The sequence below is a fragment of the Nyctibius grandis genome, chromosome 12 (assembly GCF_013368605.1).
Source record: "Nyctibius grandis isolate bNycGra1 chromosome 12, bNycGra1.pri, whole genome shotgun sequence".
NCBI classification, from domain to species: domain Eukaryota; kingdom Metazoa; phylum Chordata; class Aves; order Nyctibiiformes; family Nyctibiidae; genus Nyctibius; species Nyctibius grandis.
In genome coordinates, this window is record NC_090669.1 from 9,314,234 (window position 1) to 9,335,224 (window position 20,991).

The 20,991-nt window shown below is 41.5% G+C and overlaps 1 protein-coding gene across 4 annotated transcripts in view; it reads left to right on the forward strand.

The window, feature by feature from the left end:
* Positions 1–5,270: 5,270 nt before the first annotated feature.
* NETO2 (neuropilin and tolloid like 2) overlaps positions 5,271–20,991 on the forward strand; it is a 36,197-nt gene continuing 20,476 nt past the window's right edge. For all 4 annotated transcript variants that reach the window (XM_068411401.1, XM_068411402.1, XM_068411403.1 and 1 more), the window contains exons 1-3: positions 5,271–5,376; positions 18,710–18,766; positions 20,252–20,392. In XM_068411401.1, the coding sequence (XP_068267502.1) occupies positions 5,343–5,376; positions 18,710–18,766; positions 20,252–20,392 (232 nt within the window). In that variant the 5' untranslated portion in view covers positions 5,271–5,342. The remainder of the gene's footprint in view (positions 5,377–18,709; positions 18,767–20,251; positions 20,393–20,991) is intronic.

Below are 20,991 nucleotides of genomic sequence, written 5' to 3' on the forward strand. Positions count from 1 at the left end.
GGTTTCATGTCGTACTTTGGTTTTCTATTCTATAAGCATCAAAAAGATGTTTGGGTAAGGTTATTACTCTTCTATTACTAAGTTTAAGAAAGTAACATCAATTAGAAAGTGTAGTTCCAGGTGATCATCACAGTAACTGAGAAGCGAGAAATAGTTCTAACTACATAAATTTTCAAAATGCATCCACCATAACACATCCTTGGTGAGAAATGCTATTGGAAGGCTTCTTCAGTGTGAAATCTCACCTATATAAAAACACTGCTGACACGCCAACTGACAGATGGCTGTTGGAATACCATCTTTCTTTGTTCTCATTTTCCATGAGAAGCTTTAAGACTGAATATTCCTACCAGATTTATCATTAACGCACTATAATCCCCCAACAAAAGAACTCACTTTTCTGCTGCAGATTAATAGGTGTATTCTATATAGTATGATAGTCCTCGTATGATGAGGCCATCTTTCTTAACAGACAGCTGTATTAAAAACATTTGCTACAGTTAATTGAAAAGTAATGACTACAAATGTACCAAGTCAATTCAGGACTTCTATAGCTACTTTCAAATAAATGACACCTAAATAGAACAGGAGAAGTCAATTCATAAATTTCTGCTATATTATAATCATCATAGCTTAGCTTTGTTAAAACAATATAAAAGCATTAACCATGCCAGTTTTGAAGATATTAATACCCAAAATAATTATTTTTTAAAATTCAGAAAATAAAATTATGCTTAGAATAATCTCAAACTTCGTAAATAAATAGTACTAATTCTAAACAGCTGGGCAAACTTTTTGATCAAAGACCGAGAAGTATGTCAAGAAAGCAAGAGCAAGAGAGATGTTCAATCTGAAATATCGTTATGCTGTTTCAGTAGCCCTATTATCCATTCTATTTTTTTTTTCCATTTTGGCAACAGGATCTTTTTGTTGAGGCACTAGTAATAGTGGCCTCATCTGTCACTTTGAAAATAATCAGCCACACAGCACTATTTTTATAATTCATTCCTGTCACAACAAAAAATACGATCCCATCTGTGATACAATCCATAAAAATTGTATATGCTAACCTTATTTTGAAATTCCTGAATTTCCCCACTTAAGCCAGAAGAGTTTGTAGGTATATTCTAATACTCAGATCTAATTATATTGCCTAGCAAATAGAGCAGTGCACAGTAAGTTTTCTGAAGACTATCAGTATTCTTCATGACTATTTGAAAGTTTGCAGTGTTCTTAACTCAGTAGTAAATAACAAAGTAAATGATACATATTTGCATATGATTATATATTATGTTTACCACACAATGAGGCACTTGCACCTTCTATCATTTTCTAATTAGAAATTGTATATAATTAAGATTTATCAAATGCACCTAAATCCTATTGACAAAGCCAAGTACCAGAACAGTTAAAATGTAACCCCTAACTTCCTTTCATAATTACTCACTGTTGACATCTCTATTTTTGCAGCCTCTTTTAAAAACAATATCCAAATAGCCTCAAACGTAGTAAAACACTGCTGGTCTAAGGCTATTTGTGATGGACGATCTGCTACTCCAGAGCAGCAAATATTTGAGGTAATATTAAAATTAAAACTTCTAGCAGAACAGCAAACCAAAGGAAGTTTTAAGGAAGAACTGTTAGGAGAAGGCAAAGCCAGTTCTAATAATGGAAGTGTAAGCCTTTTATTGCAGCAGAGCACCTGTTGTAACTGACTCATTCTTTACCTGTTCATGCAGATATTTACCTAGATAAAAATGAGCAGTCCCATTGCCTTTATGAACTATTCCCATTTAAAATAATCACGATGACTCAATAGAGCAGCAGAACAATACACAACTGGCTGTCCAAAAGCTGTCTTCAACCTTTCTTAAGTCCCAACCTCAAGTTTAATTAACTCAAGCTTACTGCTGCTTCAGCCACTGGCACAGCATTTTCTTCCCTGGAAACTAGCACTCTGAAGGCTCAGAAAATGGGAAGTGAAAGTTTCTTCAGACTGGTCACTAGTTTGCTATAAAATATTTCAAAGCACTGCCTATAACAAGAACTCTAGCAAGACAAAACAACAGGGATGTCCACGTGAGAAATTGCTCTGAAAGCAGCAGTAAACAATGGCAGAATATGCCCCAAATCTGCAAGTTGATGCTACTACCTGTGTCTCCCACACTGACAGCTTGGCGCAGCCCTGGGAAAAGAACAGGATGGAAAAACTGCTAAGCTTCCCCACGTGTGTAATAGCTCTGTTCAACCTTCTAATGGACAAACTAGAAGTTCAACTTTTCAGTTAAATTGACTGTAGCAGATTGGGTCTTTGCAATTACTGCCAACTTGTATTGAGTACAAGGTATTACTAGGTTTTTCTCCTATTTCTTTGGTGTGAGACAATTGACCACAAATAGTTTTCTTGAATGCAAATTCAGCTTGAGATCTAAGAATCAGGCTAGTTCTCTCATTTCTTATATCATCATAAGTAATAAAAATATCCGAGCCAAATTTTGCCATCAGCTACATGTGCATGCCAAAAAAAAAAGCAAAAAAAAAAGCAGCCACCTGTCTCCTAACAATCTGCACAATGGCATAGTCAGATTTTAATTTTGTGTGTACGTACTTGCAGAGAGGATAAAGAATTATGGATGATGCACAGATAGAGTAGAAATTATTAGTCTGTTAGATATTTTTTTGAGTTACTACAGTAAACATTTTTGTTGTTAATAAAGAAAAAAATGCAAAGTAGATCTACCTGATCAGGACTTCTCTTTATATAGGAGTTCTCACTGTGGAATTTAACATTTCATCACACCACTATGAAAACATGGTTAAGAGTTGAACAGAGAGAAATTGCTTTATCCGCTGCTGGAATACAGCAGCTATTTACCAATTCATGGGAAAACTACCCTTTGAGAAGGACTGTATCATCTCTGTTTGAAATTGAAAGGACAACTCGAGTGAGCGGAATAATGTAATTATGTAACTTGGGGTTTTGCCAGAGCATCAAGCTTCATACTTCATCAGGCTTCTCAGAACACTGAAATGGATCCTCAAGACCCAGAAAAGCTCAGGAGCTTTACTATAAGGTGTCGCGGGGTGTCCCGCAGGAGCGCTCGGAGGGAGGAGTGCCACCTTCCGCACCGCCCGGCTTCGCGGGGCTCCGCGCTGGCTTTGGCCTCCTGCGCTGCAGTCCCGCCCTGCTCAGTGCGTTGTAACTGACAATGACACGGACCTGAAGAGCCTGAAACAGTTAACCGATAATCTGAAGCAAGAGAATGACCTTTTCTAACAGGACATGCTGACCTTTGAACATTGTAGAAAGAATTTAACAGTCAAACACATATAGCACCAAACCACAAGGAAATCAGAGCTCCACCTCTCACAATCACGTTCGAGAAGTAGTGAGCAGGCCTACTCCTTAAGCAGATGGAATCGCAAGTTGCAATTATGCATCCCATTTGCAGGTTGAAAAATCTAGTGGGTCTATCGAGCGGGTTCCAAACTGCTTCCATTAAGTGCCTGAGCTCGGACAGCGGAGGGGGTCCGCGGGGGCTACCTGGAGGTTCAGACTTGCATCACTGTGCACGACCACGGTGGGACCTGAGTTCAGCGGAGAATGTGACCTCCGGCTCCCTGCGAGCGGGGCTGGAGCCGGCTCTCGGGCACGGGAAACCCGCGGTCGCGCGCCCGACACCGCAGCCCCCGCGGCAGGCGGGCCGGGAGGGCTCGGACCGCTCCGCAAAGCTTTGCAATACTCTCCGCGCGCTGATATAAACATCTCCTTGTTTCAGTACTTCGGCATCCTGATTAAAGGCTCCCAGCCTTGCCTGATCGGCAATTCTAGGGAAAAGACATCCTGTATGAAACACCCTGAGACACTTCAACCCGTGTTGTCTGTGGGAGATTTGAAAAAATCTCTAACGGGCTTACATGTGTTGCTATAATTTTACACGTAGCCTATCGGTACGGCAACCTTTCGCGGCCGTGCTCCCGGCTGTCCGGAGCAGCAGCGGCTCTCGTCTTTACACATCTCCACCGCCTGCTCGGAAGTGTCCGGGAGGACGCGGAGCCCCGGCCGCCACGGGGTGCCTCCGCGGCGGGATCAGCTGGCCGGGGCTCTCCCTCCTCGCCCTGCCCGGCGGAGAGCCCTTCTCCTCGGTGTCACAGTCATCCCTTCCCCCGACATCGCCACCTTCCCCCACCTCGGGCCCTTTCGCTAGGTAACATCTCACCTCACACGCTAACCCGATGTGATGGATAACCAGAGGGATGGGAGCCAGGGCAGGCAGCAGGCTAAGTGCGCCTTTTTATTAACTTCTTGTAAAGTAATAGCTCCATTTTAGCTGTCACTCTCGTCAGACAACAGCCGCACAATAGCGTGTGATAGGCTCTTCCCGGCGCCTGAGCTGCAGGCAGCTCGCTGCAGCCAGGCAGGCAGCTGGGCACGCCGCACGGCTGGAGCCGCACGGACTCTCCCCCACACGTGAGGGGGAGAAGGGGAGGAACAGAAGACGAAGGGGAGGACCGGCTCCCTTTTACCCCATCGGGACCCCACTCAGATCCTAAACAAAGGCGAGCAGCCGGGATTCATGTTCACCTGAGCCACCGTGTCCTGGAAAGGGGCCGCACGGCTCGCCCGAACCGCCCTGGTCGTCGCGGGCGCGGGGGACGCGCTCCAGGAGGCCAGCAGCGCCGGGCCCTTGTCCGCAAACGGGAAAATCCCGGCAGACGGGCGGGGAGGATGGGGCTTGGGGCGTGATGCACGGCGGGGGAGGGAGGCGGGGTGCCTCAACGGGGCCACTACCGACTCTCCGTAGGGTCGGGGCGAGGACGGCTGCTGCCCCGCCACTACGGCCGCCGCCGCCCCCGCTCGGTGCCCGGCCGGGCGGGAGGAGCACAGCGGCCCCGCCGGCTGCGGCTGCTTGCGGGGCTCTGTGGGGGGCGGGCACATGCGTACAAGCGACTCATCCAGGCAAACACCCCTCACATCTTAAATGAGCTTCATTTGCCGGCAGCCGCTTCAGTCGTGGTGGGAGCTGCCGGGCTGCGCTCGTACCGCCTTACGGGGAGCCCTCCCCCGCCCCCGGGGCAGGCCAGCCCCGACGGCGCCCGCCGCGCCCCACTCTAGATGGGACTGAGCACAGCGGCGGCGGAGGCTCCGCGCTCGGGCGGCGGAGGCTGAGCGCGCTCCGCGCGGGGGCGCCGGGCATGGCCGCGGGCGGGCAGGGGCCGGCCGAGCCGTAGCCGCCGGCCACAGCGCCCTCGCGGGGGGCCGCCGCCGCGCCCGGCCGCGGCCATGGAGCGCCGGTGATCGCCGCCGCCGCGGAGTCGCCGCCGCGGCCCGCCGGGAGACAATGGCCCTGCACAAACTCTGCTCGGTGCTGGAAGGTAGGAGCCGCGGGCGGCACGGCGCCCTCCGCGGGAGAAGCTGCCCGCGCCCCGCCGGAGAGGAGACCACGGTGCCCCCGAAGGCGCCCGCCCCTTCGGCTGCCCCGTACGGCCCCCGGGCTGCCCCGGCCGCCTTCCTGCCGCCAGCGGAAACTTTGGTGCGAGGGGCACGGGGGCTGCGCAGGGGGCGGGCGCCCCGCTGCTGCCGGGGCTCCCGGGCAGCTGCCGGCCGCCCACGCTGCCCCACCGCACCCCGCTTGCCTGCTGGCGGCTCCCCGGCCCCGCTCAGCTCCAGGCGAAAGCCAGCGCTGCGGTGCCGGCGGCGGCTCGGGGCTGCAGGGCGGGAGCTGCCGGGAGCCCAGCGCGGGGCCGTGGCGGGCCGGGAGCCCGTAGCCACCCCGGGCCCCTGACGTCCCCGCTGGACGCAGGCGGGCGGCGGGCAACTCGGCAAGTCGGTTTGGGGGGGTCCCAGCCTGCAGAATCGTGGGACACAGTGGCAGCGACCCTGCCCCAGTGCTCCGTGTATTCCCGAGACACACCGAGAGCTTCCTACGCTCCAGTCTTTTCGCAGTAAAAATACTCTCTCTGCTTTCGGAACTCTCTTCATAACGGTGATCATGTTGTTATACTTGTTAGCAGGAGCAAGATCTGTTTTCAGCAAGGCTTTCACAAAATCAGTCAACTGAGTCACAAGCTACTGCCTGACCGGTATTCACCTGTGCTTCTCTTTCTCTTGAGGCTTTTAAATCTTGTTTCTAACTTCTTTAGGTTCAGAGGTAGACAACTGAGGAAGGCTCCTCATCCTAGCATTTCTTTGTCTGTGATATTATTTATACAGCTCGACAATGGGTTAGGGTTTCTGCTAGAAAATAAAGCTAGATATGGCAGTTAACTTTGTGCCTCAAGAGATTATTTCTAGCATTCTAGAAATAAATAAAATATCTTCTTTAGCAACAGCAGAGTTGAAACATAAGTGATTTTTTTTATTATTATTAAATTATTCCGTTAGAAAATTTTGGAGCGTCTGCTTACATTCTCGAAGCCAAGAAGGCATTACTGCAGAGTGGAGAACTGTTTCTGATATACATTGATGTTCTCCCATGGTATGAAAGTTGTAAAGAAGTCTGGTTTAAATCCAGAATGTTTCCATGGCCCATAAAATCCCATGTTCCTGGCCTGGAGAACAGATATCTTGAAGGTTTGAATAAATATTTTTCATTTACTAGCATAACTGAGAGACAGAAGATACTTGCTCTCAATAAATGTCTGTTTCTCTATATAGGGGTTAACCATCCACTGAGTTTAGATAACATAGGAAACATAAGACTTACATGGGGGAGAAAAGGCATTTAGTTTTTTTTCCTACTTCCTCTTTAAGTAACATAGTTAAATACCATAAACCACTATAAAACAACCATAAAATACACCTGACATTTCTGCTTCTTAATTACTTTCTACATATGCAGATTTAATTACATTTCATAAATATGTGATTGCTGCAAATTTGACTATACAGGTTTTCTCCTGAACAGACCTTATGCCAATCTTTTATAATCACACTGGTGTCCAAGTAAAAAGTCCTTCTACAGAAAGTTTTTTGTATTATTCATAATCTATAAATTGCACAAAGCCATTAGTCAATAAGCTGTTAGTATTCTAAATGCATCACTTGCCATGACTACAGAAACAACCTATGATTACTTAGCATCACACACTCCCTTTTATCTCTTCTCCACTAGAAGTCTTCATATAGTCAGATTATTACATCTAATCACGAAGAAAAAAAAAGATTCCTATAAAGAGGCATACAGATTTAATCCCAAAAGAAAACTGTTGGTAATAACATTCAAAGTAAGCCTCTGTATTTTAAAAGTTGCATCTTAAATTCTGCATGAAAGCTCTACCTACAGTGGCAGTAATTTTTTTTTTCTCTATACAAAAAGCTCTGTGTGCCGAAATGGGAGAGTTCTGCTAAACCATATATGAAGTACAGTGAAGCTCAGTATATTGTGAAAAGCATATCTTATAATAATACTTAGAAACAGTTTAATCCTCAGTTCTTAACATGGAATGCATAAATACATTTCTGTCATCCACAAAGGTTATATTTTTTGGCTGTATACCTCAGGGCAGAAGCAAGCCCATCACACTCACTTTCTGGCAATTCAAATTTCTTCTATTATGCTTGTTCAGAACTACTCTATGTTCTTCCTCAGCTATCAATAAGAAGGGCTGATTTAAATAAACATCTTAATATAATTGTTATTGCCTCTCTCCATGGTGTTCAGCAAAACTTTTTAAAGTCTCGCCCTGTGAATTCCATTATCTTACATCGATTATTTGCTCTCATCCAGATCTACCAGCCAATAGTGCTGAGTGGAAGCAATGGTGGACCACGACAGCACTGAAGTTGCAATAGCTGCAGCTTTTGTTGAAGTGGAGCCCAGCCAATGCCCACCTGCTTTCTCAGTGGTGAATGTAACCTAGTGGAGGCCAAGGTGCTCGCTTCGTTTTGGTTGTTTAAAGACAAAGCCTTTTCTTCCGGTCTTCAGTTCTCAATGAGATTTTAAACGCGGTAGAATCATTCTTTAATCCTAGCACAGCTTGCACAATGCAACTGCTCTGCAACAGTAAAGCATTATAACCCTCTGCTTTGTAAGAGAGAAAAGCAGCTGCTTTCTTAATAAAGCCATGTTCCTGTTACGCTTTGGAAGTAAATAGATCTATCTTGAATTTCCTCATATCTGCTATTCCCCGAAAATGTGTTTGCTAAGAGCTCATTCCCATTCTTCAAACATGCTCCGTCTTTCATTTCCATATGCTATTATTTGGTTGAAAAAAACCACAAGCCCTAAGTTAAATCCTGACTGTACATTAGTTTTGGACTATTTCAGTTATTATATTGAATTAACTTAAAAAGCCAAAAAGAGTTTTGTAGTTTCTGTCCTGATAATTCAACAAGCAGCCAGGGCTGGGACAAATTACTGCTATTTCTGGAAAGTTGACATTCCCAGCCTTCCAATGAGGTACAGAATTATTTCCAACTCTGGCAGGTTGCAAGAATGTGGAGTACTATGATTAACTTCCTGCCATTCTGCTCAGCCCCCTCATTTGCATTTTGGCATGATTTTAACAGCTAATTTCTCACAAACAAGTAGTGTTAGGAAGTAATGCTTCCTTCTACACAAAAGCTAGGAATTATAGCCTCCTATTTCCAAAATCAAAAGGTGTAACAATGGCCCAAAAAACTAAAAAAAAGCAAAGAAGATACTTTTTAAAAATCTGTTAATAATTTCATGATTTGTCCATTGAAACCAAAAGCAAAGTACTGACTGTAGAGGCTTCAGTGGCCCTAACAAAGGCAGTATGAAGTGTAAGTCAGAATTTCATTTTTTACTTGAAACCAGGATCTACCTGCAACCTTTTCTGCTGCACTCAGAAGCAGCTAAGCACCAAACAGCTTGCACCACTAAGCAGTTAAGCAGAAGTAACTCAAGTAACTGTAGCATAGGATTCAAAAAGCTGCTGCATTATAAACAAAGTATTTGGTGGTATGTGTTATGCCTTGCTATTAATACATATACAAACTTAATGTCTAAAATGCATCACTCCCAGAGTAGCAGAACTTCAAAAACGTTAACTCCCTAAGACATAGTTGACAATGACCGCTAAAATTTTTACAGAACAAGTTGGTTATAATTACATTGCTATTAATAGAAGAGTTCAGTGTATGCATCAGGTATATAGCTGTAGCTGGAGTACAGAATAATACTGGACTGAAGCTAAAGGAGCTATTGAATTGTGTATCCCTGTCTAATGAAAAACCTAAGATTTGCAGCACCTACCCTAAGGTTTAATTCACGGAGAGAGATTAGACAGAAAAATTACCCCCAAAATGAAACTTTATAAGCTATTCATAATTTATTAACCTGTCAGAAATTCACAATGTAATTCATGGCAGGAATGGTAAAGAGACCTGATAAACATCTGCAATTACACCAGAAATTGCATATACTCCTGTACACGTTGTTTACATACAAAACAGGTTACACATGTAGTGATGGACATGCTTATCTGGACTGAAGTAAAATCTTAATTGTAGTGTCTTGGATACAGTTGGGGTTCTAGCACTGCAAACAAGCTTGCTGCTTTTCTGCCTTGTATAGTCCAAATTGTTTTTTAATTAATGAAGCACTTATAGTCTTGGACAACTTAAATAGCTTGCTACCTATTGATATATGACTGACAACTGCCACCTCAAACACTGGAAGTGATTGGGGTGGGGGAGTGTAAATTTTTCAACAAAAAAGCAGCAGGTGACTTTTCATGAAAAAATTCCACATTTCTTTTAGGTTATCTTCGTGCTTCACTCCATTTTCTGTTATTACAAAGCTGACCCACTGTGCTGCAGGAAAGGACTGCCGATATGTTAACAATACATTTCACAAAACCTCCTTCTTTAGCGTACAATAAAATCCATGAACACAGGGGACCGAGAGTGAGGAGCTAGAAAAAAACCACTCATTTATACTCTGTGCACAAATTGTTGTTAGACATGACAGAAGACAGCAGAACTTTTAATATTAATTCCGTAATAGACATTCCTGAAAAATATTTCTACTGAAGAATACACTATATTGATAATAAAGAACAAGAGATGAAGAAGTTTGGTACAATCTGATCTATTTTTAAGTCAAAAGTATCACTATCCAAGTGTTCTAGGAACAAGTCATCTCTGGGAAAGATGTATTCAGAATAGTCATGTACAGCAGGATCTGTTCTGTCAGCTACAGGGGAACCATCTGAGCTTTAAGTCAGTGTATATATATTTTCATAAGGTTTTTGGAACCTCTCATCAAAACAGTTTGCGCATGCAGCCTTCTCATCAGTCTCTTGCTGCACACCGCTTGGAGATGAAAAAAGATCTTCCATATAAAAACGAAAGCTTCTATTTTAAAAATTAAAGGGATTCTTCTGGCAGAAGCTTTGCTGGCAGACATAACCAGTAAAAGGTTGTGGAGCAACTGGTAAAATGAAGCAGCCCACAGCTGCTTACACATTTCTAATGGAGGAAGGGATCAGAAATGTTAAATGTTTTGAGCACACCTGGAGGGGACTCTGTCACAGATCCATCCAAGCATGAATTGGTCTGCAGATGATTTTGATCAAAGGGACGTGGGAGAACTGCATTTACTTCCTGAGTCAGTTAACGTGGTTTCTCTGCAGAGATACGGACTCCCAATTTGTTTCTTTGGCAATCTTAAAGAGAGGAATCCCTACTGGAAATAGCTGGAGTGAGATGAAACTGTTACATCTGAGAATAGACCTGAGTGAATTCAGATATCCTGCTGGTATGCTAATGGCTAACAAGATTTGGATCTTAGAAAGGCACTAGAGTCACTGTTAATAGCTAGTGGAGCCCACTTCTGCTATCAAGCTTTTGTGAGGAGGATTAAAAATGGGTTGGCAGCTCCACTAGCAAGCTCTGGATAAGACTTACAAACAGCTAAAATATGTCTTGCCTGATGCACACTTTCATCTCTGTTACTTTATTCTGTGGCAATCCTGCAGTGTGTTCCATTATGAGGAAATCACTGGAGCTGTTAATAGGCTAAGTTATAGGCAGCCACCTTAACTGCTCTTCGATACTTATTTTACCGATCTGCAGATGTCCTGTTGAGACCACAAGAGATTAGGGAATATATACAGACTGAACTGTAAGAGCATGTGGGATTTGAAAACTGCTGTGTTTTCATCCTCAGCAATAGAATTGTTTGCCTAAAAAAGCAGCAACAGATGCAATCCAGTATTCCTTTTATCAATTAGCAAATGTCACCAAATGCTAAGAAGAGAGAGAAAAATCTCATTCCCTGGAATTTACAGTTCATGTTTCTGAGCTAAAAATGGCTTGAATCAGAAATGCACTTAATTCACTTTCTGAAAGAAAATGAGGTGACCATCCACACAGAAGTAGATAAAATCCAGAGTGTCTGTTTTCCTTCCCCCGCTTCACCTTGTCTAAATTGCAGAAGTTCTTTACAAGAAGACCAGTCAATCACTTTGAATTTGTGCAGCATCTAACATCATGGGACCCTACACTTCAGAGTCCTTAAAAGCAACTAAAACAAAAATATAAGTAATTTATGTTGTACATATCATTTTGGCCAAAGAATAAGATAGGATATGACATCACAAACATCCCCACGACATTAATAACTAACACTAATGTTTAGACATATGTGGGAAAAAAATGAATGTAAAAGCTGGGATACTGTGATTAGCAGTTACTGAAAGTAACATTAATTTTAGTACACAGGGCAAATTAGGAGCTAGGTTTAAGAATAGTACACAGAAAAGGATTCATTGCCATAAGGCAAAACATAGTATATAATTAAGATCAAGCATTTGTTACCCTAGGCTGCATCTGCCGGAAAGAAGCAGGCATTCTGGCAAGATTTTCTAACATGCATGACCTGTGTGTTGCCAATTACTTTTTATTTGGACTATGTATACAAGGTGCTGCCTAATCTGGGGAGTAAAGCACAGAGATAAAACAGTGAATCCTGCTTTAAGCCGTGTCTCTCATCTTTACCCCTAGGATTCTGTCTATGACTATTCTAAGAATGTGTAATACTCTAAATGATTAAGTCTTTATTTTAAAAAATGGTGGAATTTTTCCCTCTCAGTTGTGCATGACTGCTCCCCAGTTTGGTATTCAGCTTGCCCTGCATGCATAGATCCCCCACTGTCACCACTGAAGACAGACACTGCTCTCAGAGCCACACAGCAAATCTAGTCTGTTTTTTCTATAAGATCCCTAGAGCATGCAGAAAAAGCAGAGAAAAGACATACCATAGGGAGCTCAGAGCAGTACTGTATCCCATGAAATCTGAAGACTGCATCTTGCCAGAAAGTACAAGCATGTGTCAGATTTGCAGCCTAAAGCACTTGTTTTTCTAAGCAACACACTGATTTCTCGATGTTGGGTTGAGCATTTGTTTACTATAAAACTAACTATATTATTCTCATTTTTAAAGAGAAAAAGGAGCCGCTCATTTGTGAATCTCTCTTTATATACTTCAATACACAAATTAACAAATTTTTTTGCAGCTTAGATTCATTTTAGAGAATTTTAAGAAATGCCAGCATAGTTTATTACACCAGTTCAAGGGATTCTTTTATATTATTCCATACGCCTATTTCAACAACAGAATAGTAATAAGAATTTGTAATGTATGGTTAGTGTCTTCACTCTTAAAAATTTATACAGCTGTCTGCAGGCTATGTGATCTAAAATATTTCATGCAAATAAGTAAAGAAAATGAAAAATCACTTCTTTTAAAGACAGAGACAGAAGCTTACTGCTTTTTCTTTATTTCTAGTTAATGTTCACACAGGTAAAAACTGTCAGAGCTTTAAATTGTAGTACAAAAGTATGCACCATAATTCATGGAATAAAAGTCTGTAGCAAATACCAGATTCATGAATAAAAGAAGCCCCTCTTAATCTGTTTGCCTCAGTGGCTGTGCCTCTGGTAGCTTAATGATAGCCTCTTCTACAGTTTACATATCACGAAGTAGAAACTCAATATAAGGTGCAGAAGGACTAACCTCTATTATATTTACCAACTAAACATCTCTCAGTTTATAAGCTCAGTCTCCCATATTTCAGTGTCCTCTAGTAGAATTCTAACCACACTCCTCTGTTAAAACAATCAAACCCACCCTTCTGTCCCTCTGAGACTCAATGCGGTCATGCAGTCCTGCACTGTTTGTGCTGTTGCTTACATTAGCAAGCCATGTTCAAGTGGCATTATTAGATACTTACTACTTCTGATTCCTGTACCATAATAGAATGTGGACCAAAGTCCAGAGTTAATCTTTCATCCACACTGAAGAACAGTCATGTCACAGTGATATGTAATAGACGTTAAAAGAGGAAAAAAGGAGCAGAGGAATACCGTGTTCCAGTTCAAGTTCAGGTGCATGGTAACTATTTGAATTGCAGTTTATCAGAAACAAGAAGGTAATTTTTCATCTTCTGATAGTGCTACAAGACTTTTAGTGAAAGTAGTTCGGTATCTCATGTCTGTTCTAATTGCTGTGTCTGTGTCCCTGCATGCAGTACCAGGACACTGGTTCAGCACTAGCTCTCCACTGCACCATCCTACAGGATTTGTCTCGTCTCTAGACATCTTCCTTTCTTCCTTCTCACTGACTTGTATGGTCCAAATTAGTCTTTGAGATTCAAAAATATTTTTCCAGGAAGTCGTATGGATTTAGGACACCAAGTGATTGCTTTGTTGTTTTTAAAATGCACACAAAAATGGGTGATTGGAAGCAGTCTAAAAGGTCTAAAAATATCCTGACTGATTTCTTTTCCTTCTTTCTTTTCCTTTCATCCTGAATATTGATAGGCCTTGTTTTCAGCCAAAAAAACCCCGTTTGCTATCCTCCACTGTGTCATGTAAATGCACACAGTTCACGGCAATGCTACCTCAGGTGTCCCTGCCCCGTACTCTCAGGAAGAACAGATACAAGTCTTCTCTCCACCTTTTTGCTAGCAATGTCACAGAATCACAGAATGTTAGGGGTTGGAAGGGACCTCGAAAGATCATCTAGTCCAATCCCCCTGCCGGAGCAGGAACTACCTAGACCATATCACACAGGAACGCGTCCAGGCGGGTTTTGAATGTCTCCAGAGAAGGAGACTCCACAGCCTCTCTGAGCAGCCTGTTCCAGTGTTCGGTCACCCTCACCATAAAGAAGTTTCTCCTCATATTTATGCGGAACCTCCTGTGTTCCAGCTTGCACCCATTGCCCCTTGTCCTGTCAAGGGATGTCACTGAGAAGAGCCTGGCTCCATCCTCTTGACACTTGCCCTTTACATATTTATAAACATTAATGAGGTCACCCCTCAGTCTCCTCTTCTCCAAGCTAAAGAGACCCAGCTCCCTCAGCCTCTCTTCATAAGGGAGATGTTCCACCCCCTTAATCATCTTCGTGGCTCTGCGCTGGACTCTCTCTAGCAGTTCCCTGTCCTTCTTGAACTGAGGGGCCCAGAACTGGACACAATATTCCAGATGCGGCCTCACCAGGGCAGAGTAGAGGGGGAGGAGAACCTCTCTCGACCTGCTAACCACACCCCTTCTAATACAGCCCAGGATGCCATTGGCCTTCTTGGCCACAAGGGCACACTGCTGGCTCATGGTCATCCTGCTGTCCACTAGGACCCCCAGGTCCCTTTCCCCTACGCTGCTCTCCAACAGGTCTGTCCCCAGCTTGTATGTCACAGAGATAAAGACAGCACACATACAGAGGATTAGTCAGAGACACCTCTTTTTCTGGTGGGTGAGAGTAGACACCTCTGTCACCTGGGATAAAAGTAATGGCAAAGGAAGGCCCTTAAATATTTGCTACCTGAGCTGCTTTGAATACATCTTAAGGGTTGTTGAGAGTATGAGAAGGATAGGCATTGCCAGGGAAAGGCAAGAGATGGAAGAGATTAAACATGAAGAGGATGAAAAGGGCAGGGAACAAAGGTGGCCCACACTTACTGTATCCACTTATCCATATAACATGACAAAAGGAAGACAGTAAGACAAATATTCAGCCCATTTATCTTGTCTAATTGCCTGCATATCCATGCTGTTCTGCAGGAAACTTGTACTGTTGTTTTGCACTTACACATGCATACACAGCTCTGGACTGTTTATAGAAATGGCACGGGCTTTAGTGAAAGGCAATCAGATTTTCTGAAGTCCTTATAGGAGGCTTGTTTCTGTATCCGCATCATTTCAAGAAGGGAAATCACTGGTTAGTGTAACTGAACATCTATTCTTGTGCTATCTCTATCTGTACAAGAGAGCATGATCACTGAAATAAACATAGATGCTTCCTGATATTATTAAGGTGAAAAAGGAAGAAAAAGGTATACTGTAACAGTGTTAGCCATAGTAGATAGCTGTACTAAAAAAAACCAAACAAAACAGACAAACAAACCCCCAGATTTTCCACTGTTACTTTAAAGTGACTCTCTGCATTAGTTTTGTTAGTCACATTAGTATTTATTTTACTCATATTTCTGTGTTTGTTTGCTTTAAGAAAAAAATAGACAAAGCCCATTTTGCATTTTAAGAAGCAGCAGAAGTTATAAAGCTGTATGTCCTTGCAAAATAGAGGGTGGGCATAGCACGTCTTTAAGAAAGGTTAGTTCAGTAGAAGAACATACTGTCACATGCTTTACATGGGATTGTGGAAACTGTGTTTACTTTAACGATAAAAACCAACTTTGAAATGTTGCTCCAAAACCAGTGTAGAAAAAAACAAAGAAAATATGTAGACAACTTTATAACCACAATCAAGATTCTCTGTTAGGAACAAGCGATCTCAGGAATACAAATGCATTACAAGTTCATGCACTTAAACTCAGATCTTCAAGTGCACAGTTTAAACACAGAAGCCGCAAAAATAAACTGCAAATCATTTTGAAATAGTAACATCTATATAAGAAATATTGAAAATGAAAAATATCTGAAAAGTAATGTCAATCATATGTTAATAAAGATGGGATATTTGTTTATTTTATTTGCCTGAAAGACTAGTGAACATCCATAACTTGAAGACCAGTAATGGGTACTAGATACTTTCTTCTGAAGGATGAATTTTCAATTTAGGGTGAGTCAGCAATGATTAATGATTGATACTTTGTATTGGGATAATGACAGTTAGGAAGTATATTTTTCAGTATATCAATACGGATGAAAATGTGGAATTATTGCAAAGGTGGCAATTGCAAAACTACCTCTGAACTACTATCTCATAATCCATCCCTAAAAATCAAATAAGCTTCTAGGAACATAACACTTGTTTGCAAGACCCATGTGGTATTTTAGAATACCCACAGCTGTGAACTCAACTTACAAGGGAAAAAGCAGTTGTTGGTGAGGAAAGTCTCATAATGATATACAGTCTGTTTTAATATGGGTAGAGAGGAGAAAGGGCAGCAGAAACACACATAGTCAAACACAAATGCTAGATAGACACTTTCAGGGGCAGACTTTGATTCTTTTTGTCTTTCCCCAAGATAACATATCTATGCCAACGTTACAGTAGCATCTAGATGAGTTCAGTCAAGATGACCGTAGTTCACAGTCAGTGCATGTTCACTCTGGAACTCTCTAAAGGGCTGAAAGTCTAACAGCAACACAGGGAAAATCACAGATAGAGAAAATGCTCTTTCAGCACAAGCCACTAAAACGCCTGAGCAACAAAACAGGAAAATTGGAAAAATAAAATGAACTTCTTGAATGTGGCAATAAAATTCCTGCTGAATTCTTTTTTTCCCTGCAGTGGTGGGGACATGCCTCTTTGACTGAGTGTTAGCAAGTAGATTAAGAACATGGGAAAGGCCATACCAGGTCAAATCTTATTGTCATAGGAGGAGTGGCTGAGGGAACTGGGTTTGTTTCGTTTGGAGAAAAGGAGACTTGGGGGAGACGAACTGGGGTGGTTTCGTCTGGAGAAAAGGAGGCTTAGGGGAGACCTCGTCACTCTCTACAGCTACCTGAATGGAGGTTGTTCTCCCAAGTAGCAAGTGATAGGACTAGAGGAAACAGCCACAAGTTGTGCCAGGAGAGGTTTAGATATTGGATATCAGGAAAAATTTCTTCACCAAAAGGGTTATCAAACATTGGAACAGGCTGCCCAGGGAGTTGGTTGAGTCACCATCCCTGGAGGTATTTAAAAGAAAGACGTGTAGATGTGGTGCTCAGGGACGTCAGTTTAGTGGTGGACTTGGCAGTGCTGGGTTAAGGGTTGGACTTGATGATCTTAAAGGTCCTTTCCAACGAAAACGATTCCATGATTCTGTGAAATCAAAGGTCCATCTAGCCTTTGTATCTTCTTTCACAGAGATATGAAAGCAGAGGCCTCAGAAGTATAAAAGTAGAGCAAATTATATTTACCCCAAATATTATACCAGACTTCCAACTTATGGCTTAAGGTGTTTCTGAAACAGATTTTTCTACCTTAAGGACATGTTATGAAGTATGTGCATTAGAAAAAAAAATAAAATCTTCATTTACTTTGAACATGTGACCTGCTAGCTTTGTCCTGGTTCTTGTATTGGAAGGGACAAGTATTTGCTCTCTATTCACCATCTCAATGACACTCGTGATTTTATAGCTTGTATCCTATCTCCCCTCAGCCAGCTTCTGTCCAGGCCAAAGACTCCTAGCCTACTTAGCTAGTTCTCCAAGATATGTGTCCAGAATTGTAGAGGTAATCAAGACGGGAGCAAACAAAAGATTTGAAGAGTGGCATAATTATATACTCTATTTCATTCTCTTTTCCCTTCCTGGTAATCCCTAACAGTTTGAGGAGGAAAATCTAGACATTAAGCCTGCTTTAAAACTGTTGATGAATAGTGGAATATGGAACCTTTAATATGTGCTCGTCAGACTGACACTTCTTGGGTGCAATGAAAGTGTAGACGTAAGGGAAAGGCCAAAAGCAAAACCATCTAGACAGCTTCTTTTTAGGAAGGGAGGGAAGGAGGTAAGGAAGAGGGCTGGGGGAAAGAGTGTAGCAAAATCTTTAATAGGTCTAATATTTAGTCAATTCAAACCTAGAAAATGCCAGCGTGTACCAATACATGAGACTAACACAACACTTCAGCAAACCAGAGTGCTTGCTACAGTCTACATCCTAACAGTGTCCACATCCTAACTGTTGTCTCTGCTCAAAGTCTCTCCATCATTGGAACTTGTATCTGCTCATTCTCTACTGCCACATTATTTGCAGACAACAACCAGTCTCTCAAGCATAGTTCTATAGTGCTTCTGAAATCCATGTAGGGTTAAGACCATGCAGTGTCTCCTATGGTCCTGACTGATTTCTTGGAAGCTGGAGAAGTCTTTTGTACGTGTTTTGCATATGGAGTTTTAGGATAAATATAGTTCAATATAGCAGTGAAACATCTCGTTTCAGGATATAAAAGTTATATAGAAGATAGATACCATTTAATTTTATAAAATGCTTGCAAATTCATAGATACTCTAGAAAATATTCTTAAAAGTCCCTTCAAGCAATAAATTGCTATTCTTATATACGCTTTCTTAAGGAACCTAGGAGAAGAACCGACACAGTGCACTTAGACTGCACTCGTTTTCTAAAGTTGAAATTTTAAGAAAGCACATAAATGAACTATGTATTTTTGTATGTTCTGAGTTGTTTTGGTTACTGATTCTAGGATTTGCATGAATCAGGACTGCAGAAAAAGGTCTATAATTGTGATGAATTACTGATGTTTTTCCTCTCATCTCTCTCATCAGTGTTGCTAGTAACAATCCTTGTAGTGGAAGGGATTGCCGTTGCACAGAAGACACAAGGTACAATTTTGGTTTGATGATTTTCTTTCAAAAAAATGTAACAGTTTTATAATTTTTAATTAAGCAATATAAGTGAAAGAAATTATTTGTGTTCAGGTATTAATAGCTCTCGAATTACCAATATGAAGTCCATTTTTTTCCATTTCCCCCCTATTTACTGTGTTTTTTTCCAACTGAACATGGAAGTTCACTTACCCAGTTAAAATTCTATGGGTTTAGACCTTAGAGGTGGGAAAAAACCACCATGGAAATTCATGTTTTCTGTATCTGACAACAAGCTTTTCAAGTAGTCCACCCACAAACATTTTTGAAGCCTTCTGAGTGGGGAAGGCATCAGTTTCACAAACCTTATTTTCTCATATGTGGGATTAACCCACACATAGGAGAGAAGAATTCCTTGAACTGACACCTACAGAGTTTCCTTGAACAATTTCTGTAGGAGAGACTAAGTTTTCACCTCCATAAATCAAAAAGCTGCCAAGATATCAGTGGAAGGTGATGTAATTTACTGGAGGTAGCTAAGACCTGTATCAGTTTGGACTCCCTCTCAAAGGTCTACAAATTAAAACTGCATAAATATAAATAACATTATGAAAGCATTCTGTGAGATTTAGGAAAAATCTAGCAGAAACCACATATCCCGTCTCTTATTCTCTCCAGTTCTGCTGATATCAAGGAGAAAGGTCAAAGGTACTTAAGAAGAATGTCAGAAAGATCATACTATTCCCAACTCCTTTCTCCTTAGATAAGGAAATCTGAGCTAACAAAGCTCCTGTGAATGGTGCAGCATGATGTGCTAGCTTAGTAAAGTGCATAATCTCAGTCAAGGATCGTTATTTCCCTCTATGCCCAGAAGAAGAGCTTTGATCTTAAGTGAGACCCTTAGCTACCAGTGCAATGTACTCATTGCTAGTAATTTTATTAACTACCGTTGCTGTATTTGGTGTATTTACATACTATAATTCATTCTGTTATAAGCATTCTGTATTCCAACAAACTAATGTAAATAGATAGTCAATCTAAGGGCCATATACTTCAGAATACTCTGGAATCAGGGCCAAAAATAGTCAAAGCTAACAAATATTTTGGATTATATTTGCATAGGAATGGAGAAGACATAAGCCATAAAATAATGCTGCTGTATTGGCAGCCACCGTGACTATTTGACTTAGAAAGAAGAGCATCAAAATACCTAAACTGAAAACTGACTCGGGTAAAAAAAATTACTCCCTCTTTTCCCTTCCCAAGGATTAATGGACATATTTGATATTCAGAAACTGTGATCTCTTTAGGATATACCACATCACTAAATTAAACATGATTGTCCTAGCTAGATATTAACAAGTGGCATATAAGAGTTTTCAACCAAAATAAATTACTTTCTTCTTTTATAGGATATGCTTTATGTCAGTGTTCTACTTCTGCAAAATTAAATTTGCATGCTTGCAGGAGAAATTTATTTGATCACTTTTTTTTTCGCTTAAGGTGGGCAAAATATTGGAGTGAATCGCATTCCTCCTACCCAGTGTGACAACTGGGTACGGACAAGCAATGGAGGACATTTTGCTTCACCAAACTACCCTAATCTGTACCCACCAAATCAAGAGTGCATCTATATCTTAGAAGGTACATGATGTATTTCTGTTTTGTTGTGCTGTAATCTTACTGTTAAATGGATAATCTTGGACTGTTAAAACTGTGTCATTTTACTATACTGTCAAGTGTTGTATAGCCATACCAGTAATATAATCAATTCTGCAGTCATTTGGTTGAACAAGAAGCTGAATTTGCTCTCTGAAATAATAATAACAAGTTAATAGAAAATGCAAACATTTAGGAATTAGCTATTCGGAATAAGACATAGCCTCACAGCCAGAAAAAGCAGCATCAGATCTGCTGTAATCTATGAAGGCACAGAACTATTAAGATAAAAATTGTAGCTTGTTATCTTAATATCACTTCCAATATTGCTGATAATAAACTGCAAAAGATGGTTGAAGACTATCTTCAGCATTTACCAGATCATACTGTGTTATTCTCTCTCACAAGCAGAAAATCTTTGTGCTGTCCTTTATTAATAAAAAAGACACATCTGACTGCCATAGCACTGTACCAAAAATATGGAGATCTGTTAGAACTGCTGAGGTCACTATTAAAATTATGTGATGAGGACAAAAAAAAAAACCTAGAATAAAACCACATTCCAATGAGAATATCTTGGATAA